Here is a 23,346-nt window from a genome sequence, read left to right as displayed (position 1 = left end):
GACACACAACCCCCTGGACAAGAAGCTGATCAGAAACATCAGGAGACAGGAAATCCACACGCCCGACAGATGCGGGAAAGGCTTTGGCCTCAGCAGGGATCAGGTGGAAACGAACCCCACCGTCCAGTCGTGAGGCCTAGAGGGACCCCTCCCTCCCTGCCTCTGGGCGTGTCCCCTGGCCTGGCCTCCTGGGCGTTGTCTAGCGAAGCAGAAGACATGGCCACCCCACGACCCGTAAAGAGTGTCAGGACTCTCCATGAGAAGCTCTGGTGTGGTGCCCACAGCTGGGTCCCGGAGCGCCAACAGGAAGAGGAAAGCAGGCCTCAAGCATGATGTGGAGGAGACCGGACCCCCAGAAACACAGCCGACTGTCACATGGACCACAGACATGCACTCTGCACCAAACGGATTAGCGGAGAAAGTACAGAATCGGGCGGCGCTGTGGGAGGGCATGTCGCCCGTTAAATTGTGCAGCAGGTTCTGGAACAGAGGCCACAGAGTTTTCTTAAAGGGCAGATGGTCAGCATTTATGGCTTTGTGGCCATACGTCCTCTGTGTTCTGGTAAAACTTTATTTACAGAAGCAGCTGGTGGGTCACACTTAGGCCATTTTCCGAAGGTGTTAAGAATTCACAATAAAGTTTAATCAAGGAAGAAAAATGTGAGAAAAGTTCTAAAAAGAGTAATGAAGGAAGACTAGCCGTACTCAGTGGTGAACATCATGGAGCTACAGTCAGTAATGGTGCAAGACAGATGAGTGGACAAAGGCCAGGACTCCAGAAACAGCTCCAAGTCCACATGCATACCCAACGCACAAAGACGCCATTTCCTGACTGGAAGAGATGAGGGTTTCTCACCAAATGATGTTGGGACCACTGAGGATCCAAATAGAAAAAAGCCTGGATCCTCCTATACTCTTTGTATCAAAATAAATTCCAGCTGTACCGAAAATATAAGGAAAAAAGGAGTCTGAGGACCAGACTTGGATAATTTTTTTTTTTTTTTTTTTTTTTTTTTTTTGCAGTACGCGGGCCTCTCATTGTTGTGAGAAAGGAAGCCTCTCCCGTTGTGGAGCACAGGCTCCGGACGCGCAGGCTCAGCGGCCATGGCTCACGGGCCCAGCTGCTCAGCGGCATGTGGGATCTTCCCAGACCGGGGCACGAACCCGCGTCCCCTGTATCGGCAGGCGGACTCTCAACCACTGCGCCACCAGGGAAGCCCGGATGATGTTTTTTTTTAATATCACAGTGAGAAATGATTGTCTTAGAATGAATAAAACCCCCAAAAGCCATAAAAGGAAAAATTAATTTGATTATACCCAAATAACAAACTTCTAAATGGCAAAAGATATAAATTCAGTTAAATGACACAGAAAAATTTGCAACACATCACAGACAGTAGTTTGTTACTGTATAAAGAAAAGTACTGCGAGACCAATAGAGAAATGGGCCAATGAAAAGGATAAGGAACCAAAAGGGAAATAAAGGTGAATACAAATACGTGACAAGATGCCCTCCTTACTCACAATATGACATTGCCAACTGGAACCATAAACTTACTGTTTTTCACCTGTGGTTTGCAAAGGTGGAAGGTTTGGTGACACCACTGGAGAAGGGTCATGGTGGGGGCAGGGTGTGTGAACTGGCTCAGCCTCCTGGGACAGAATGGCTGGTCTCACGACTGAGAGCGGGCACATTCTTTGACCAGCACCTTTCAGACATTTATCCCATATGTGTAGCCACTTGAGCAAAATTATGCACATATAAAGATATCCATGGCAGCATTATTCTTAGCAGTGAACAGTAAAACTGGCCTAAAGGTACATCGATAAGTAACTGGATAATAAATGTATGAAACATCCATATAATCGAGTGGGATGCAGATATTTTTAAAGTGAGGTACATGAATCCCTCAGAAGCTCCTGCAGCCAGCAATGAAGGTGTTCCTGCCAGCAGAACGGACCCTGGACCTGAGCCTCAGGAAACACGGTAAACCACAAGCCGGTTTCGTCAACAGATTGTAAGAGTGAGGGAGACAGAGGTCACACTGGGTCTGCATTCCAACAGGCAAGTAGGAAAAGGTAGAATGCGTCTACAAGGCAGTTAGAGAGGCTTCAGCACTGATGGGATATCTGGAAATTTGGGGTGACACAGTGGTATTATGGTAGTTTTTTTAGCTTTTAATCTTTTCAGGAAACAATAATGAAGAAATGAGGCTAGAATTTGCCTCGCTCCCAGGTTGGGGGAGTTGGGGCTTGGGGCTGGCTTCTTTGCTTCGGCTGAAACGTGCTGGAAAGTTTCCTTCATAAAAAGATAACAGAGTTGGGTGGCGCCAGCGGATTTATATGGAATTAACTCCAAGATATACTATTATGTGAAAAAAGCGAAATAAAGAAGTATGTATAGCATGCTGCTGTTTGTTTAAAAAAAAAAAAATCACATACATCTTTGTGTTTCTACCTCTAGGCCCTCTAAGGAAACAAAGTAGGTGACAGGGATGGGTTTCTTCCCACCCAAAGTCTGCTCTCTGGGAAGGGTTTGCATGGGTGGGGGTGTTCCCTTCGTGGCAACTTCGGGTCCCTGAGAAGTAGACCCTTAAGAGTGCCTACCTCTGAAAAGCTAGGTGTCATTTGTGTAGAATTAAAACTTTCATTTTACAACTGCTCCTTGCAGCCCCATAATCATTCATCCAATTCCCCTGGCAACTTGGAACATTGTTTGTCTTGGCCTCTCAGGACACTGCTTTCAAACCAGGAAATCCAAAGCCTGGTGGGTCTGTCCCCGTGGCAGGCAGGCCCCAGATGGCCACGAGCCTGCCTCATCGCACCCACATCCTGTGGAACCCCCTTCCCTGGTATGTCACTTCTGTGGCTAGGTCACACGTTAGTGTGACGTGTGTCTTGCTACTGACCCTGCCCCTTGCTGGCTTTCACAGAATAAGCTGCCGTGGTTGGGGGGCCTGCATAGCAAACAGCCGGCAAAGCACCGAAGCCCTCAGCCAACACCCTGGAGATCTGACTCCTGCCAACGACCACGAGAGCTTGGAAGCAGATCTGCCCCAGGTGAGCCTCCTGATGAGACATCATCACCGGCAGACACCACCACGCTCACCTGAAGCTGAAACCCACCTGTGGTGCCTGGACTTATGACCCACAGAAACGTGAGGTAGTAAACGTGCTGTTTGAGGCTAAGTTTGTAGTTTGTTATGTAGTGGTAGTTAAATAATGCAGGTTCAAGCTGGCAAACAGTCAAACAGAAGAAAACCTCAAGGTGACACGTTGGGACTGGAGCCACCTGGCTGCCTGGCCCTGGGACACTCAGTGTACAGCCTGCAAAAGCACAAAGCTGGCCCCTACCTGACCCCACACACAAACATCAACTCAAAATGGGTCCAAGACCTACATGAAGGAGCTGAAACCATAAAACTCTTAAGAAAAAAGCACAGAGGTAAATCTTCATGACCCTAGATTGGGTGGTGGTTTCTTAGCCATGACACCCAAAACAGGAGAAATCAAATTAAAAATAGATAAAACGGGGCTTCCCTGGTGGCGCAGTGGTTGAGAGTCCGCCTGCCGATGCAGGGGACACGGGTTTGTGCCCCGGTCTGGGAAGATCCTGCATGCCGCGGAGCGGCTGGGCCCGTGAGCCATGGCCACTGAGCCTGCACGTCCGGAGCCTGTGCTCCGCAACAGGAGAGGCCACAACAGTGAGAGACCCGCATACCACAAAAAAATAAAATAAAATAAAATGGACTTTGTCAAAGTTAAGCACTTTTTGTGCATCAAAGGGCACCATCAAGAGAATGAAAAGACAGCCCACAGGATGGGAGAAAATATTTGCCAATGCATCCAGTTGGGGACTTGAGTCTAGAAATATAGAGAACTCTCAGGACTCAACAAAAAGACAAACAGCCCGATTAGAAAAGGGGTGAAGGACTTGAACAGACACTTCTCCAAAGGAGGCAGACAAATGGCTGACAGGCCCATGAAGAGATGCTCCACGACCTCAGTTGTCAGGGAGACGCAAACGGAAACCGCCGTGAGAGCCACTCATCCACCAGGATGGCCGTGACGAACAAACATGTCATGAGGTGGGCGAGGATACGAGAAACTGGAACCTCTGGGCGGCGGGGGACGGGGGGGCATAAGTCACCCTAAGACCAGTGATTCCACCCCAGCTCTGCGTCCAAGAGAACTGAAAACACGTCCACGCGGAAATCTGACCTGAATTTTCACACGGCCTCATTCAAACTGACAAAGCCTGTTGTGCCCACGAGATTCCGTTCTGGTCCAAGTGTTCAGCTCACCCGTGGCCATGCAAAGTCTCCACCAACTGAGCAGAGGAAACGACACCTTTACTGCCTCACAGTTTCTGTGGGGCTGGAGCTCAGGGCTGGGCCTGGCCACACAGGGACCAGCTGGGACCCTGAGGCCACTCCTGGCGCCAGGCTCCTGGGGTCAGCCTGTTCTCACGCCCGTTTTCCCGACATTTGGGTGACTTCTCCCAAGTGGCACCTCAAGCAAGGGGCAGAATCGGGACGTCCAGCCTGTGCTCCGGTTCTGCATGGGACGCCACCTGACCAACACGCTACAACGCCCGCTGTCCCCCGTGTCTGAGCTCGGGCCCCACGGGAGCACTCACCTCAGGGAGGTGACGTTCCCCATCAGGACGCGCTGACCTGGTGGGGCTCCTGTGGAGGCGCCTGGGCCACACGGTAAACTGCAGTTAGAAGCTGTCAGTAACGCCAGTCAGTGCAGAAGGGGGTCTGGGATCTTAAAACCTGCCACCAGCGAAGGGCTCTCCCCTTCTCTGGCGCCCCCCACATACACGTGAAGCAGGCCACCCTTGCTATGGAAGTGTGTAGGGGCCGCAGGCTCCCTGAGCCCAAGGCTTGGTGAGAGTCTGCACTTGATGTGGGGTGAGAGGCACGTCCTGCTTGGTTCCCCACTGCTGTTGGCGAACGCTGGCAAATGAACATGCACCTGCTCCCCTTCGGCTAAAGCCACTGCCTCCAGGAAGGCCTCTGGCCTGGCACCCTGTTTACCAAGGTTTCAACCTCAGAGGCTGGAAACTGCTGGAAGCACTGCCCTGTGTCCCCAACTGTGCGTCATCCCACGTCCCCAGTGGCACGGCACAGGGACATGCTCACCCATCCACTACTGTCCCCTCTTGAGGACCCTTTGGGGCAGCCCCGCCCCACATGAGCTGACCTGGGCCCTGTAGTCCTGGTGGATTAAGGACACTTTATATCTATACTTGCATTTGTGACAATCTTTCTGACCACGGGGAGGAATTTCCAAAACAGAAGGACACTAAAAGTGTTCATCACAAGAGAAAAGTTGATAAATGTACTGTGTTAAAAATAAGTTTTTCACGGGACTTCCCTGGTGGTCCAGCGGGTAAGACTCCACTCTCCCAATGCAGGGGGCCCGGTCAGGGAACTAGATCCCACAGGCATGCTGCAACTAAGAGTTGGCATGCCGCACCTAAAAGATCCCACATGCCGCAACCAAGACCCGGCGCTGCATGCATGCATAAATAAATAAATAAATAAATAAAATTAAGTTTTTCTGGGAAGAACCTGTGAAAAGACAAGTCACAACTGGGAGAAAACATCTGCTAAACACTAGTTGACCAAGGGCCAGCACCACTCAATGCAGAGCTCCCAGAAACCAAGGAGAAGAGATGGACAGGCCAGCAGGGCGGGGGTGAGGGCTCCAAAATCAGGAGAACGTCCCCATCACCAGAGCCTACCAGCGGGCTTCGTGGTGGGAACTTGCACACCAGGAAACGGGACCCACTCAGGGAAGGAGGGAGTTCAAGCACACGGGCCTCGCTGCAGGACCCCAGCATCGGGCCCAGAGCTGAGAAACGAGCACCTGTCCTGCGTGGCCGCAAATAGGGAGAAAAGGCAAGGGGGTGATGGAGAAAACCGCTGGGACGGCAGTCACTTGGCGGGGTTCGGGGGATGCAGGGCCGGCGCAGGTGCTTCTGGGCGGCCTTGTCCCCTGCAGCTCTCATGGGAAATGCAACCTGCCTCATGGGGCACCATCGCCGCCACCTCCCCCGACACCCCAGGCCTGGCTGGATGTGGCCCTGTTGTCTCCTGTCCCCGCCCCCATGCGGATCACTCTCCTGGTCCCCCAGAGCGGCGGTCATCACCTCCCGTCCTAGCCCGCAGCCTCCCAGTGGACACGACCACCTCCTGACCCTGGGGCTGTCCCAGCCACACATGCCCCAGCCTGACACTCACCAGCTTCACGCAGATGACAAAGGGTGGCTGTGCGGCTCGGAAGTGCAGGACCGGGACCCGGGGCTTGGGCCTTTCCTGAGAGGAGAGAAGGGCCACAGGCTGCTCCACCTTGCTCCCCAGTCCCCCACCTCTGCCCCGCTCACAGCTCGATGCCCTCAGACAGGAGCCCAGGCCACGGCCAGACCCAGGGCTGGACCTGGTCTCCAGCACCTCCACCCAGCCACCTATGGCTGCCACAGGACTAACCTGAGGTGGGCAGCAGACAGACCCAAGCCTGCGAGGAGAACCTTCCAGCGGGGACAGGGGCAGGTGGGGGCAGGCACGGGTGCCCTCTGGGGTCCTGGAGACCCCAGGAGCCTGAGGGCTGCATCTGCCAGGCCTGGCAGCTGTCTGGGCCCAGATGGCCTTTCCCAAGGAGGAAGGTTCTGGGCAAAAGGCCCAGGATGGTGCCCCAGAGTGCAGTGTGGGCGGCCGCTGTGCATGACCGTGGGGCTTGGTGGGGAGGGGGCGCACCTGAGAGTCCTCGTAGCAGTAGAAGCCCTTCTTGATCTTGTTCTCATCCACGTCGCAGAAGGCGACCACCTGGGGAGGACCCAGGACGTCAGCCTCAGGGACAGTGGGGGCAGTGCTGCTGGATGGGGGAGGGGTGGGACAAGGGGTGGGCCCCACCTTGCACCGTGACCCTGCCGTCAGGCTGCGGTAGAGCCGGCGGCCCTGCCGGCCCGCGTTCCAGATGGTGAAGGTTGCCCAGTGGGGCAGGGCCCACTCTTCCAGGAAGCGGACGCGGTGGGTCCAAATGGTGGTCCTGTGGGGGATGGGGGGTTGGGGGTCGTGACCCAGGAGGGCAGGGCCTCCAAGCACCCCAGGCCTTCCTCCCCCAACCCCTGAGCCTGCCCACAAGTCCCCCTGGTCTGGGGCCCCTGGGGTAGCGCTGCAGCTGTTGGCTGAGTGACTGAACCAAGGAGGCCAGGACCAGAAGGTCGCACCCCTCACCCGCCCTCATGGTGCACGTGGATCCTCGGACGTGCCGAGCTCACGTCCACATACTCAAGAAGCATGCGGGACACCAGGCACAGAGCTTGGGGAGCCCAAGGGAAAGCCAGCCACGCTGACATCCGGCACCTGCGACCATGGTAAACACGACCAGAGGGGCCTGGACGAGACTCCCCACCTCGAGCAGCCACATGGAAGGGGCCACAGTGTCCTGTGGAAGCTGTGCAGATGGCGGGGTCACCTTCCCCAGGTGGGACACCCTCCCATGGCCCCTTGCCACATGCAGACCTGAGGTCCAGGCAGGCCCTTGGGTCTGCAGCTGCCCGAGTCCCAGTGCCCCGGGAGAACAGCATGTCAGCTGTCTCCAGGTTAAAGTGGTTGGACGCAGGGACAGGACCCAAGGTGCAGGTGTGAAACCATCACTTAAGAATCGGGAAGGTTGGGCTTCCCTGGTGGCGCAGTGGTTGAGAGTCCGCCTGCCGATGCAGGGGACACGGGTTCGTGCCCCGGTCCGGGAAGATCCCACGTGCCGCGGAACGGCTGGGCCCGTGAGCCATGGCCGCTGAGCCTGCGCGTCCGGAGCCTGTGCTCCGCAACGGGAGAGGCCACAACAGTGAGAGGCCCGCGTACCGCAAAAAAAAAAAAAAAAAAAAAAAAGAATTGGGAAGGCTAAGGGGGAGCTTCTGCAGGTACACAGTGGACCAAACTTGACCCTGGTCTTCCTTTCCAGAGAAACCTCTGATGTAAGGAAGGGTGGCACACCCCTGTATAAAATCACAGTTTACACCTGGAAGTGCCCTCCGGGGACCCTCTCACGGAGCCCCAAGACCTACTGTTCTAGGCCAGGCGCAGACCTGCTGCAGGTCCCCCGCATTCTACAGTGTGGGTTCAGCTCCTTCCTGGTGTCTGGCCCGGGGCTCTGTGTGGCAAGTGTTGAACCCGTGGTTCAGCAGCCACTGCCCTGCTGCCTTCTCCGTGGCGACCAGCTTTGAGGGTCCCACAAGGTATCTCAGGGGAGCAGCTCCTCCAGGTGAGAGCGTGGGGTCCACGGACACAACACAGTGGTGCCCACTCTAATGCAACTGGGCACCGTGTCTGCCTGCCCAGGGGTGGGCTCTGACTGCTGGGCTCCTCCTGTGGTTGGTCCACCCACCTCCCACTTGAAATGTCTCAATTAGGGTTGTGCTGAGCAGCCATAATTTCAGCGGTCGGAGGGTACTGGGGCTTGCGCAGGTGAATAACTCCCCAGTCTGGGCCATTTAGCACAACTACACACACTCCAGCCCAAATAAGACACCATCAGGTACAGCACTCAATACGCAGCTATGGCAGCATCCAAGGAACGAAGAACGATTCTGAGAACAAAACAACTGAACTTCCTGCAAATGAGCTCTGACAAACCCATGAGACCCTGACAGCAAGGGGGTGGGCCCCGGGTCCCCACCAGCAGCGGGACCTGCGCCACGCTCCAGGCCCTGCCTGGGGCCCCAGGGGGCACGCCTATCACCACAGGGGCAGCAGGAGATGAGGGACCACAGACATCGGGGCAGGTCTCGCCCTCTGCTCCACGGTTTCCTCTCCGGCTCCTACTTTTTAAATTACTTCTGTTGGCAAAAGTTCTGGCCGCTTCTATGACTTAATTGCTTCTCTTCTTACCCAGTCAACTCTCTTCAATTTGATGAACAATTCCATGAAACTGCCACAAAAAATGCCCAAAGGTTTTGGGGACACTTACAAGGAAATGAAATGGCCCAACCAGGACTCCACTTAATGCTCAGGGACCAGGACAGTGTGGGGCCCGCACCAGCGTGACCACCAGACGCAGGGGTTGACGGGCCGGGTCTGAGCAGCGCCGGGTGCCTCACCTGGAAACGGCGCCTGTGGGAGGGACAGAGCTGACCCCCACCTCCCACCGCCCGCGGAGCGGATTCGGAGGGCCTGTGGGGCCTGAGGGTACAGCCCCTGCCTTGCGCCCTCCCTGTGCCTGCGGAGTCTGGTCTCTGGTCTGAGGACACGCCACACAACTCAGAAACTGCCACCAGTACCTCCGTGTTGTGGACAGCGAGACCCTTCCCGCCGCCGCTGTCCTGCAGGTCCCCTTCTCCACCGCGCTGCTCAGTTATTTATTCGGGAGAACAGCCCAGGGGTGTCCTTCTGGCCACTCTTACCCCTGCGAGGAGGCTCCGCCGAGGGCTGGGTGAGTGGGAGCTGCTCACAGGTTTCCTCAGACCCACAGGTCGGCATTGCCAGAACCTTCTGGAAAGCAGGGCAGTGTCAGGGATGGATGCACACTGCACCAGGAGGCGGCAGGCCGGGGGCGGGGAGCAGCGGCGTGTGTGGACCCTCAGCAGCAGGACGGTCCACGCGGTGACGAAGACAGAGGCGCAACGTCACCACACAGAGCGCAGCCCTGAGGGGAGCAGCACAGTGACTTCAGGAAGGATGAGGCGGAACGCTGCCCCCGACATCACGTTTTTAAAGAGGGAAAGCACACCGTTTAGAGGACGTCACATGTGGTGAACGATTAAAGAAATGGATCGTATGGCAAATAAACATGCCACTCAGGACACCACGAAATGAAACCTGGGAGATGCAGGAGGTTTGGGGAAATGGGTAACTTTTGTTTTAAAGATGATTCCTTATGCCTTTTGGCTGTCGGAAGTATTTCATAGTGAAAATTGTTAAATGATATAAATGCTGATCATTCTCAATTTAAAATGTAAAGGCCACGATTCAGGGAGCCTCTCAAACAGAGGGCTCTTTGAGAGAGAGTTTGAAAGAATTCAATTATTGACAAGCCTGAGGGTGTAATTAGCGCTCGTTGCTCTGTGAGGTTTTGCTGCTCAAAGACTTTAATCCAACACAGAAACTAACATGAGATCACCTCTTTTACGTTGTGGGTGGCAAAGCCTCGCGCTGCAAAAAGAGGGGAAAAAAAGTCTCAACATCAAAGAATTATCGCATGAAAACAGAATGAGGGTGTGTGTAGCACAAGCCGCCTGGCTGGCTGGCTGCCTGGCCCCCCAGATACGTGAGCACCCGCCACACCCTGGGTGGGGGGCAGGGCACCACCAGGGTCATCACAGACATGCCTTCACGTTGCCTTGCTTCTCAGGAGCTCAAGGTGAGGACACGTGTACGTGGACCTTCAGGAACGATGGAAGAGATCCTAGTTGTCCCGGCGCTTCTCAGCTCTGCAGAGGATCCCAGGTGTCCGGGCACTTCTCAGCCCTGCACAGGATCCCAGGTGTCCGGGCACTTCTCAGCCCTGCACAGGATCCCAGATGTCCGGGCACTTCTCAGCTCTGCAGAGGATCCCAGGTGTCTGGGCGCTTCTCAGCCCTGCACAGGATCCCAGGTGTCCGGGCACTTCTCAGCTCTGCAGAGGATCCCAGGTGTCCAGGCGCTTCTCAGCCCTGCACAGGATCCCAGGTGTCCGGGCATTTCTCAGCCCTGCACAGGATCCCAGATGTCCAGGCACTTCTCAGCCCTGCACAGGATCCCAGGTGTCCCGGCGCTTCTCAGCTCTGCAGAGGATCCCAGGTGTCCGGGCATTTCTCAGCCCTGCACAGGATCCCAGGTGTCCCGGCACTTCTCAGCTCTGCAGAGGATCCCAGGTGTCCAGGCGCTTCTCAGCTCTGCAGAGGATCCCAGGTGTCCGGGCATTTCTCAGCCCTGCACAGGATCCCAGGTGTCCCGGCACTTCTCAGCTCTGCAGAGGATCCCAGGTGTCCAGGCGCTTCTCAGCCCTGCACAGGATCCCAGGTGTCCGGGCACTTCTCAGCCCTGCACAGGATCCCAGGTGTCCCGGCGCTTCTCAGCTCTGCAGAGGATCCCAGGTGTCCGGGCATTTCTCAGCCCTGCACAGGATCCCAGGTGTCCCGGCACTTCTCAGCTCTGCAGAGGATCCCAGGTGTCCAGGCGCCTCTCAGCTCTGCAGAGGATCCCAGATGTCCCGGCATTTCTGAGCTCCACAGAAGATTTGTGCCCAGAAAACCATCTTTGTACTTTATTCACCCAGTTTCCAACTCCGTTTATGGATTGTGGGAAAGTCATTACTTCCTTAAAGAAACACTTGTCAGATATTTTAAAAATTTTAATGAAATTCACATAGAGTAAGAGCAAGGATCTTCAGTGTGCATACAAGTCAGACGGTTATGACAAACATGCATATCCGTGTAACCCACACACCTATCAAGAGGTGGGACGCTTCTACCACCCCAGAGAGCTCCCTTGTACCTCCTTTCCCCTGAGAATACCACAGTCTCGTTTCTATCACTGTGGACTAGTTCTGCCTGTTGGAGAACTCTGTACAAGTGGAAGCCACAGTATGCATGCTTTTGTATCTGATTTCTTTCACTAACCATATATATATTTTTTACATTAATCCCCGTTCTTGCAGGTATCAGTCATTTGTTTTCTTCTAGTGCTGAGGAGTGTTCCATTACAGCAGTGTTTATCCATCACCTGCTGATGGGCATCTGGGTTGTTACCACTCTTGGCTACTAATAGAGAAATGCTGAGCAATCTATTGATTTCTCTTGGAGAAGCACCTAGACATGGAATTGCTGGGGCATAGGGCAGGTATCAATTAAATTAATAAAATAAGGCCCAACAGTTTTCCAAAGAGGATGTACTGTGTTTACACTCCTGACAACAATGTATACGTGTTCTCACCTCAGCATGATTTGGAATTGCAGGCGTTAATCTTAACCCTTCTAGTGGGTGTGCAGAGTTTAATTTGCATTCTCTGATAATGATGAAACCTTTTTCACGGACTAATTGACCTTATATATTATTTCTTTGTGAAGTGTCATGTCCGTTCAACTATTTTGCCTACTTTTATTGAACTTTCTTTTTGGGTGATAGAGGTTCTTAATATCTGCCCCATCCTAGCCCTCTGTGAGATATATATATTATGAATATTTTCTCCCAGTCTGTGGTTTGTCTACTCATTTTCCTAATGGTGTCTTTTTTAAAAAAAATTTATTTATTTATGTATTTTTGGCTGTGTTGGGTCTTCGTTTCTGTGCGAGGGCTTTCTCTAGTTGCGGCTAGTGGGGGCCATTCTTCATCGCAGTGTGTGGGCCTGTCACTGTCGCGGCCTCTCTTGTTGCGGAGCACAAGCTCCAGGCTCAGTAGCTGTGGCTCACGGGCCCAGCTGCTCCACAGCATGTGGGATCTTCCCAGACCAGGGCTCGAACCCGTGTCCCCTGCATTGGCAGGCAGACTCTCAACCACTGCGCCCCAGGGAAGCCTCTAATGGTGTCTTTTTATGAGCAAAAGTTTTCAATTTTGATGAAGTCCAATTTATCAATTTTATAGCACTAAAGAGGGACTTCCCTGGTGGTCCAGTGGTTAAGAACCTGCCTTCCAATGCAGGGGACGTGGGTTCAATCCCTGGTCAGGGAACTAAGATTCCACATGCCGGGGCAACTAAGCCCCCGGGCCTCAACTACTGAGTTTGCGCACCTCAACTAGAGAGAAGCCTGCATGCCGCAGCGAAGAGCCTATGTGCTGCAACTAAGACCCTACACAGCAAAAAAAAAAAAAAAAAAAAAAAAAAAGGGGGGGCTAAAGATTCTGGTGTCCTCTCTAATAAGTTTTTTCCTATCCCCAAGTTGTGAAGATATTCCCTGATGTTTTCTTCTAGAAGCTTTATATTTTAGCTGCTTCTATATTTATATCTAAGCCATCTAGAATTAATTTTTCTATAGGGCATGAGATTTTTTTTTCCATATGGACATCCATTTGCTCCATTTGTTAAAAATAATTTTTTTTCCGTTGAATGCCTTTGGAGACTGTTGAAAATCAATTGTGAGTCTATTTCTGGACTCTCTGCTCTGTTTCATTGATGTTTATGCCTATCTTTATTCTATTAATACATTTTCTTGATTGCTGTAGCTTCAGAGTGAGTCTTAAAATCAGGCACAATAAGTCCTCAAATTTTGTTCTTTTCAAGATTGTTTAGGACACTCTGGGCCCTTTGATCTGGGCCCTTTGATTTTCATGCGAATTTTAAAATCAGATTATCAATCTCTACAAAGAAGCCACCTGGGACTTTTACTGGGATTGCTTTGAATTTACAGATCAATTTGGAGAGAACTGACGTTAACAATACTGAGTCTTCCAATCCATGAATGTGGTGTATCTCTCCATCTATTTTATAGGTTTTCTTTAATTTCCCTCAGCCTTTTTTGGAGTAGGTTTTAGCAGACACAGACATACCTTACTAAACTTACTCAAAAGTATTTTATTATTGACACCGTTGTACTTTTTTTTTTTTTTTTGGGCAGTATGCGGGCCTCTCACTGTTGTGGCCTCTCCCGCTGTGGAGCACAGGCTCCGGACGCGCAGGCCCAGCAGCCACGACCCACGGGCCCAGCCGCTCCGCAGCACGCGGGATCCTCCTGGACCGGGGCACGAACCCGCATCCCCTGCATCGGCAGGTGGACTCTCAACCACTGCACCACCAGGGAAGCCCCATTGTACATTTTTTAAACTGCATTTTTTCAGTTGTTCATTGCAATTCTATAAACTTGTATTCTGGAAAATTTGCTAAGTTATTGGTTTTGATTTCCTATGAAACACAATCATGCCACCTACAAATGATGCTAGTTTTACTTCCACTTTCTAATACTTATATTTTTTCTTTTTCCTGTCTCACTGCACTGACCTCCATTACAATGTGGAATAGAACTAGTGACAGGAGTGATCAGATCGCTTCCTCCTGATCTTAGAAGGGAAAGCTTTCAGTCTTTAATGATTAAGTATGAGGTCAGTTATAGGTTTGAGTAGATGCTATCAGACTGAGAAAGTTTCCTTCTATTTCTAGTTTGCTGAGTTTTTAAAAAAATCATGAATGGGTATTGAATTTTGCCCAATGCTTTTTCTGCATCTATTGCGTTGATTGTGTGATTTTTATCTTTTATTCTGTTACTGTATTAAATCATACTAATTGATTTCTGAATGTTAAACCAGACTTGTATTCATGATATATTATACTTTCATATATATTTCTGAATTTGACTTGGTAATATTTTGTGAATGATTTTTACAACTATTTTCATAAAGGATATTTGTCTGTAATTTTATTTTCTTGTAATATTCTTGTAGCATTTTTTACTTCAGAGTCATGCTGGTCTCACAGAGTGAGTGTGAAGCTCCTCCCTCCCAACACCCAATAGACCTTTCTCCTTTTCTATTTCCTGAAAGAATTTATGTTAGATTGGTATTATTTCTTCCTTACATTTTTGATAGAATGTATCAGTAAAGCCATCTGGCTTGGCTTTTCTTTATGAAAAGCTTTTAAATTACTAATTAATTTTTAATTATTATTTATACCCTTTTTTTTTTTGGCCATGCGCAGGGCATGCAGGATATATTAGTTCCCCAGCCAGGGACTGAACCTAAACCCCCTGCAGTGGAAGCACGGAGTCCCAACCACTATGCTGCCAGGGAATTCTCTATTATTTATACTTTAAATATCTATTGGATCTGTAATGATGTCCCCTCTTTAATTCCCAGTATATTGGTAACCTGTGTTTTCTTTTAGAAATCCATCTTGTTAGAGATTTATCAATTGTATTGATTTTATTTCAAGCCAATTCTTGGTTTTGCTGGTTTTTTTTCTACTGACTGTCCATTTTCAATTTTACCTTCTTCATTCCTTTCCTTCTATTTACTTTGAGTTTACTTTGCTATTACTTTTGAAACCTTTAAAGGTGGAGACTTAGATAATTGCTTAGTTTCTTCTTTAATATAAGCTTTTAAAGCTATAAAAACTTATTATAAACTCTCCTTTAGCTAAATTCCACAAATTCTGACATACTGTTTTGTCATCAAGTTAAATTTTTTCCCTAATATCCTTTGTGATTTTTTCCCTTGGTTGCTTAATTTCCAAATATTTTGTATATTCAAGATGTCTTAGGACTTCCCTGGTGGTGCAGTGATTAAGAATCTGCCTGCAAATGCAGGGGACACAGGTTTAAGCCCTGGTCCAGGAAGATACCCCATGCCATGAAGCAACTAAGCCCATGGGCCACAACTACTGAGCCTGCACTCTAGAGCCCGCAAGCCACAACTACTAAAGCCCATGCACCTAGAGCCCGTGCTCCACAACAAGAGAAGCCTCTGCAACGAGAAGCCTGTGCACCGCAGTGAAGAGTAGCTCCCACTTGCTGCAAAACTAGAGAAAGCCCACACACAGCCACAGACCTAACGCAGCCTAAAAAAAAGAAAAAGATGTCTTAATGATTTCTAATTTATAAAACATAACCAGTATGCTTTCAATCATTTGAAATTTATTCAGATTTGTTTATTGGTCCAAAGTAATGTCTATCTTGTACTTTAAAAGAATGCGTATTCTGCAGTTGACTATAGTGTTCCTTAAATGTCTGTCATGTTGGTTAATAGTGTTGTTCAAATCTTCTGATCCTCACAGACTTCCCCACCCCCAACTTCTATCAATTACTGAGATAGGAGTATTAAAATCTCCAACTCCAACCTCAGTTTTTGCCTCATGTATTTTGAAACTCTGGGATTAGGGATATACACATTTAGGATTGTTATGTCCCCCTAGAAAATGACCTTTACCCCATGTGTGCAAATCACACTTGCATTGAGTCAAGTTCATGACAACAAACTCCCAATGATGCTCCGCTAAATCTACTGTATGAAAATTCAGACTTAACAGAAGAGAAATCAAGCTCTTTTGCTTAAAGCTGGAAAACAAAGAAGCTAAGTTTTAGTGTTGAATAACATATGTCCAAAAGTTCAAGGATCTCCCAAGTCAATATGGGTGCTGGGGGCTTCCCTGGTGCGCAGTGGTTAGGAATCCACCTGCCAATGCAGGGAACACGGGTTCAAGCCCTGGTCCGGGAAGATCACACATGCCACGGAGCAACTAAGCCCGTGCGCCACAACTGCTGAGCCTGCGTTATACAGCCTGCGAGCCACAACTACTGAGCCCGTGTGCCACAACTACTGAAGCCCGCACGCCTAGAGCCCTTGCTCTGCAACAAGAGAAGCCACCGCAATGAGAAGCCCGCACACCGCAACGAAGAGTAGCCCCTGCTCACAGCAACTAGAGAAAGCCCGCGCCCAGCAGAAGACGCAAGACAGCCAAAAATAAATAAATAAATAAACTATATGGATGCTGCAATCTGGGACACCCCCCACCACCGACGACACATGCCCAAATCAGCATCACACCCACTGTGACAGTGCACATCACACCCACTGTGACAGTGGACAGGAGACCTCCCAGGACAGAAACTGAGAAGCCACGCCTTCCAACGAGTCTCACACCCTCCAGGGGAGGAACAGAGTCTCTTCCACTTCCAGAAACACAAATGCATGTCCCTGCATCAGGCTCTTTACAATCAAAAGATCCCCAGATCGTAGACCTGTTTCAGGGCCCCATTCCTCCCTGTCCCCAAGAGAGCAGCATTACGGTAGCACCAAGGGGGATACATAATTGTAGTTGTTTGAAATGTAACACCCACACACGTGCACGAACGTGCACACAGACACACATGCGCACACACACACAGTTCAAACTAAAGAAAGAAAAACACATCCCTCCCTTGCCTTCACCCTGCCTGTACTTTCGGCACCATCCCTGCCCTGTCCCTGGTAGTCGGCCTCTAGCCTTGGGGCCTGGGGGACGTGGGGGCCATGAGAGGGAGGGGGCTAGTGTCCTTGTGATGCCCCACAGAGGGAGCGGCCCAACCTCAGTCCCAGTAGCCCTCCCCTTGGTGGGCGGAGAAGGAAGAGGGTGCCCCCAGTCCACCTGTAATCACGTTAGCGGGGGGCTGGGCTCACTCTGAGAATCCCGTCAACTCAAAGCAAGTGAGAACAAAACCCCAAGAGAACAACTACACGTGAATCCTACCTCACTTCAAAAAAGTGAGAACAGACATTTGGCCTTGATCCTGGGGAAATGCTGGTCTGTGGACCTAGGACAACGTCCCTCCCGGGAGGCTGCATGCCCCGTGCCGGCCACGCTCCCAGGTTTCCTGCCTTGCGACCTGACTGGGTCACCTGTGTCTTCCCCACCGACCCCGCCCGGTCTGGCCCCGGGACCTGCGTACTCGAGGACGGAGTGTGTGGCCGCGCCGGGGTGGTAGCGGTACAGGAGGAGGCTCTGGTCCACGCGGACGAGCCCGCCGCCCTTCCTCAGGTGTTCGTGGAAGAACAGCAAGTCCTCGGGGACACCCTGCGGGACGAAAGAAACGTGTCTCTACTCACGACAGAGCCTCATTCAGGCGACGGGAGACGTGGATCCGCCCGGCGCCCCAGGCTCTTGAGCCTGGCCTGACCCGTGAGGCCTCAGCGGGAAAACAACACGTCCAGCTCCCCCACCTTGTGGCCGGCACTGGGCAAGCGTGACCACAAGAGGCGTCTTCAGGACAAGAAGGTGCCCGAGGGGTGGACCCAAGCCCCAGTGTCACCCTCACTCACAGCCTCAAACCTGACCCCTGGCCCGTGCTGCTGGCCTGCTGACCCGCCCCCTCCCTGTTGATGGGCATGCTGCTCCGAGGGTCTGCAGTGTCCCACTGGGTGTTCCCGTCCTATGAGAACCCAGGCCTCCCGCCCCCTCCTGGAGAAGCGCAGACCAGGGCTGGCCGTTGGGGTCACAGCCATCCTGCTGGTCAGTCTGGGGGATCTCAGTCCTGGTGGGGACACCAAGTTGGCTCCCCTCACTTTCTTAAATTCAAGGTGAAAACCAAGTGAGCAGGGGGTCTGGACAGGAGGTCACCCAGGGTGTGTCTGGTGAGCAGAGCCCAGCAAGGGCTGGGGACACTGCCAGGACCCCTGCTCCGGGCAGGGGCTGGTTTCCTGACAGCCCAGAGGCTGTTGCTCTCCGGCCCCAGCCTGTCCTCCTCCGCCGGCTCCCCAGCCCGAGCTCGGTTTCACCGAGGCAATGCCAGCACCACGGCCGGGCCCACTGCTTCCAGTAAAGCCACGGCTGCCCCCCAGCTCGTCCACCCCGAGAGGAAGGCGGCACAGCTGGCCTCTGAGGTCTCGATGTCCTGATGGAGCCTGGTGGCCATCATCCTCGGGGGAGATGGGACCCCTGGCCCCTCCTGGCCAGCTTCTTGGCCCGAGCGTATCCCCTGACTGGGCCCTATGCACCTGGCCTCTGGGGTCTGTGATGAACTGATGCTCTTTGTCTGTGGCCGCCCAGGCGCAAGTTCCGCTGCCTCCTGGCTCGGGCCTGAGCGCCAATCCCGGAAGCAGCCCACTCAGCTCTCACTCCTGGGCTGCCACACTGGGCACCAGCCCGCCCACCTCCGTCCCTGAACAAAGCCACCACTGCCCAGGGAATCGCCGCCCGGGGTTCCTGACAGACCACAAGGCCGTCAGGGCAACGCGATGGAAGCCAGCTGAGTAGGAAATTGGCGCAGCCTTGTTAGAGACGCGGAAACATGCGAACCACTTCACTTGCAGCGTCAGGCGGTTGAGTCAATCAGTGACTGGATGGACCACTGAAGGTGACTGAAGTGTTTTCACAAAGACCATAAGGACACGAAGAGATTTATAACAAAATGTTAAGTTAAAAATCAAGTTTCAAAATTGTGTTTGCAGCTTGGCTAAAAGTGGTCCACAGTAAAAGGAAGACAAAAGGACCCCACACAAAAGTTCACAGCAGATGTGTGGTGATGGGTTCATGGGTCATTTGTGTAGTTTTTCCTTTTCCTAATTTTCTGCATTTTCAGAGGCACCTTCCAAGAGCGCACTGTGACTCTGCGCTTTATAGATTTAGGAAGGAGAGAAAATGTCCTCTCTTTTCATGACCAAGAGGACCTCAACCCCAGAGTTCCCTTATTTCTGGCAAAGAGACAAGTGAGAATTTAGCCAGAGGAGGTGCCTGGGGCGTGGCTGCTCCACGCCAGCTGGAGGGCATCCCCCACCCCCGATTCGCAAGAGCCTGGGCACCGCTGACCGACCGCAAACAGTGACAGAGGCCGCAATGGGATGCAGAGGTGATGTCGAGGAAGACGCGGTGCTGAGCCCCGGGTCCCCTGTGGAGATGCGGGCCTGGGCAGACCTGGGGGATCACCCCAAGCCCTGGGGCCTCTGGGGTGTGAGAACGCGGTTGGATGGGTAGGCGCCCTCGGAGATGTGGTGAAAGGGGATTAGGACCCTGTGGGACAAAAGGAAACAAAGAAGGAGAGACACACCCTCCTCCCCACCCTGCCCTCAACACCCGCTGCACTTCCCTGGGGTGACAGAGGGGGCAACCCTGAGGTAGGAATCCCATGAACCGCAGCCCGTGTGAGAACAAAGCCCGTGTGAGAAGAAACAGAAAACAGACACTTCCGTGGACAGAAATTCACCCCAAATAACAACAACAAAAACCATGAAGGAGAAAAAACCCTGTGAATAACCCTCCAAGTGAAAGCACACGTCCTCCACAAGGCTTGAGAATGAGGAGACCCGTCTTGAAACAGAAATTCAATAACTAACAAAGCTGGACCCCTGCAAAAAGGAGGACAGACGTGAGAAGGGGAGGAGAAGGAGGATTGGATTGGGCTGGGCTGCACTGGGCTGGGCTGGGCTGGGGAGGCTGGCTGCGGTGTGACTGCACGCGGGCTTCTCTGGGGGGTGAAACTGTTGTGTAACATCAGATGGTGGTGATGGTTGTGCATCCCTGTGAATTTACTAACATGCACCGAACTGCACATTTTAGTAGGTGAATCGTATGTATGTGAATTATACCCCAATAAACCTTTTAAATAAAAGAGGGTTGACTGAACTCAAAAAAGAAATAGAAGGAAAAGGCAAAATTATATGAGAAACGAAGACTAAATTAGAAAGTCCTCCAGGGAAAACAAACCTGAATAAAAATTTAATAAGGGACACTGAAGAAATGTAGGAAAATAAACAAGAAAATGAAAATTAAATAACAACATAAGTAACGAGGGTTAAGAGAACGTTGTTGAAATGGCAGACAAAGAAAATCTAGCCAATGTATAATGAGTCTTTGAAACAGAAAATCACAACAATGGCGGACAGCTAAAACTTAAAACTATAAGCCAAACAAGAGATAAAAGCAGACCTGGTTCCACACATCGGAATCAGGTCCGCATTAAGACCAATCCCAGTGAAACCATGAGTCTTTAACAAGGGAGGAATTCTCAGAGCCTCCAGGAAAAGGTCAAGCACCTTACAAAGCCGAGCGAATCGAAGGAGCGTCAGGCAAAGCAAGGCAACAGGGAGCTGTGTTGTCAAGACATGCAAGGGAAGGTGTGACTCAGGGTTTTCTGTCCAGCCCATACCTCCTTCACATGTCCAGAACCACAGTCTGAATGTGCAGGAACTCAAGGAACGCCGAGGCCTGGGCAGCCTGACATGTGAGGCTGAGTCCAGGGACACAGACGGGCGGCTGGGGACTCAGCACGCGGGGTTGCCTTCTGACGAGAGCGGAAATCACGCAACAAAATAGGAGGAGAAAGGAAAGAGGGAACAGGGTGATCTACTGGCTGCTGTTCAGGCAACAGGGGGGCGTCAAAATACCTTCAAAAACCGAAAAAAAAAAGCCAACCAGGAAAGGTTTAAGCAGAGTACTTGGGACCAAGGGTATTTAAAGAGAGATAAATACAAAGATGACAAAATACAGACCTTCTTTAGTACCAAGAGAGGTTTTTAATGCACAAGAGAAGGTGCCAACTTCTGGCTCTGGGTGGCTGAGTGGCCAACCTCTATGGCATCTGTGAGCCCCATGCCCAGAGTGGGAAGCCCCGGAGCGGGGAGATAAAACCCACAAAACAGGGGTGGAAGCCCCAGCCTCGCTGCTCTGACATCCTCAGGATAGAATCTGGGACGAGCACAAGTGGGAGTGAGAGGAAATCCCAGAACGCTGAGACCCAGGATGGGAGAAAATACCCACAAGCAAGTATCTGACCAAGAACACCAACAACTCAACAATAAGAAGACACCCGACTTAAAACTGGGCAGGGGCTTCCCTGGTGGCGCAGTGGTTGAGAGTCCACCTGCCGATGAGGGGGACACGGGTTCGTGCCCCGGTCCGGGGGGATCCCACGTGCCGCGGAGCGGCTGGGCACGTGAGCCATGGCCGCTGAGCCTGTGCGTCCGGAGCCTGTGCTCCGCAACGGGAGAGGCCACAACACTGAGAGGCCCACATACCGCAAAGAAACAACAACAACAACAAACTGGGCAAAAGATCTGGACGCTTCATAAAATAACATACAAGTAGCCAATCGGTGCATGAAAAATTGCTCAACATCATAAGTCATCTCAGAAATGGAAATTAAAATACAAGAAACTACAGAACTGCAATTAGAATGGCTAAAATGCAAAGGAGCCTGGGGTACACCCTCTGGAGAGGGGGAGACAGCTCATAACTCACACAGCGACTCCGAGCCTGGGGATCTTTCCAAAAGATGCAAAAGCACTTCTGCAAAGTGTCTGCTGTGCTGGGTGGCGACCCCCCTCCAGGCCGTTCCCCCTCCAGGAGGGACTTTCTCACCCAGGCCAGACCGGCCCTCAGAAGAGCCCTGTTCTGAACCAACAAACACCATTTTTGTCACTTTCCTTTTTGTTTAAGGGCCTGAAACGGTTGCCTCCTGGGGACATCCAGACCCCTCAGCTGGATGCTGTCCTGCGCCCTCCTCCAAATCTCCGACTCCCCTCCCCTACCTTGCCTCTGCGAGTGCATTTTCCCAATTTAAAACCTGTGCACCTTGCAGGTTCCAGCTCGTGGCCGCTGTGTCCACGACCGCTCAGCCACCCTCACCCCCGAGTCTCGCCACCATCCTGCTCTGTGTCCTTTAGCACCGCGACTGTCCCGGCTGCTTCGGTTCCCTGCCCTTCTCTCTATGGGCAAGAACTGCAGCCTCTTGGGCCTGGAGAATCAGCTGAGGACCAGTCCCCAAACCTAAGTCCAGCCCTCAGGGCACTATGCTCCCCTCGAGCCCCTGGTTTGTAAACCTGAGACCAGCACTGCTCCTGGTGGGCACGTCTGGGCGGCCATGAGGGACCGTCCAGCCAGGGTTCTGTGCAGGGGGCAGTGGGGGAGCCAGCCTCTCCCTCCAAAATGAGACTGTGTGTGTGACGGGCAGGGGGGTGGGCAGAGGAATGCCCGGTAGGATCAGGGAGGGGGTTGGCTCCAAGCCAAGGCTCCAGTGGCCCCTGTGCAGTCAGTGAAGGTCCCCCCGAAGCGGAGAGGACATTCAGAGCAGGCAGGACCGTGGCCAAGGTCCTGGGGCAGACGGTGAGCCTGGGCCTGAGTTACCCCCACCTTCCGGCCTGATGGGCCTCAACATGCCTGGCCCACCCCTTCCACCACGAGGACCAGAACTCACGATCTCAAAGCCAATTTAAGGGGAGTGGGAGTTAAGGGAAAATAAACTAACCCTAAGATTTACCTTCTGACTGGTGTCGGAGCGCCCACTCTTAAGACTGTCGGGGTGGGAGGGGAGGTCAGCGTCACGTCCCCATTTCTAGGCCGGAGCCCGGAGACCAGCGTGGGCCCCGCTCTGCAGGTGAGGCCCCACAGGTAGGCACGGGTGCAGACGAAGGAGCCAGGCCAGCTTGGACCCGAACACCCCAGGGCCACCGGCCACGGGAGAACGGGGGAGCTCTTCTCCCGCTGTCGTCCATGGGTGGCAGGATGACACCGCCCACCTCCTGCGCTTTCCCACAAACAGCTCTTAAACCAGGACGAGGCAACCAGGGCCGGGCAGGTGTGAGCCAGTAGCAGACGCCCGGCGCCCACAGCCTTCACAAAGAAATCCCCCGCTTCCCGCACAAAACAGGCCGAGCGGTGCCCCGGCCGCGCCCTGGGAGGCTCAGCACGCGTGGCCCGCGCCTGGGAAGCAGGAAGCGCTGTGAAGGCCCTCACGGGGGATGTCGGCCCAGCCCCGCCCAGCCCCGCCCAGCCCCGAGGAGGAATCCACGGGACCCCCACTTACCCGCCCACCTTCGTCAAATGGGCCCACATGGGAGAACCAGGCTCGGGAGCAGAACCAGGTGGGCATGATCACGGTGGGGCCGTTGGAAGTAAACACCTGGAAGCAATTAGTATGGACACAATTAAACAATTAACAGAGAAGAACAGCTCATCACACAACCC

The 23,346-nt window shown here is 52.5% G+C and overlaps 1 protein-coding gene across 1 annotated transcript in view; it reads right to left on the bottom strand.

Moving 5' to 3' along the window:
• Positions 1 to 23,346, bottom strand: part of B3GNTL1 (UDP-GlcNAc:betaGal beta-1,3-N-acetylglucosaminyltransferase like 1) — a gene marked incomplete at both ends in the record, with an annotated part of 128,371 nt that overhangs the window by 1,311 nt on the left and 103,714 nt on the right. Inside the window, 5 exons of the mRNA XM_079725936.1 lie at positions 6,252 to 6,326; positions 6,765 to 6,833; positions 6,921 to 7,056; positions 17,339 to 17,463; positions 23,186 to 23,281. Of these exons, the coding sequence (XP_079582062.1) occupies positions 6,252 to 6,326; positions 6,765 to 6,833; positions 6,921 to 7,056; positions 17,339 to 17,463; positions 23,186 to 23,281 (501 nt within the window). The remainder of the gene's footprint in view (positions 1 to 6,251; positions 6,327 to 6,764; positions 6,834 to 6,920; positions 7,057 to 17,338; positions 17,464 to 23,185; positions 23,282 to 23,346) is intronic.

The sequence above is a fragment of the Hyperoodon ampullatus genome (assembly GCF_949752795.1).
Source record: "Hyperoodon ampullatus genome assembly, chromosome: 19".
Taxonomy (NCBI): Eukaryota; Metazoa; Chordata; class Mammalia; order Artiodactyla; family Ziphiidae; genus Hyperoodon; species Hyperoodon ampullatus.
This window is presented reverse-complemented; position numbering and strand designations above follow the sequence as displayed.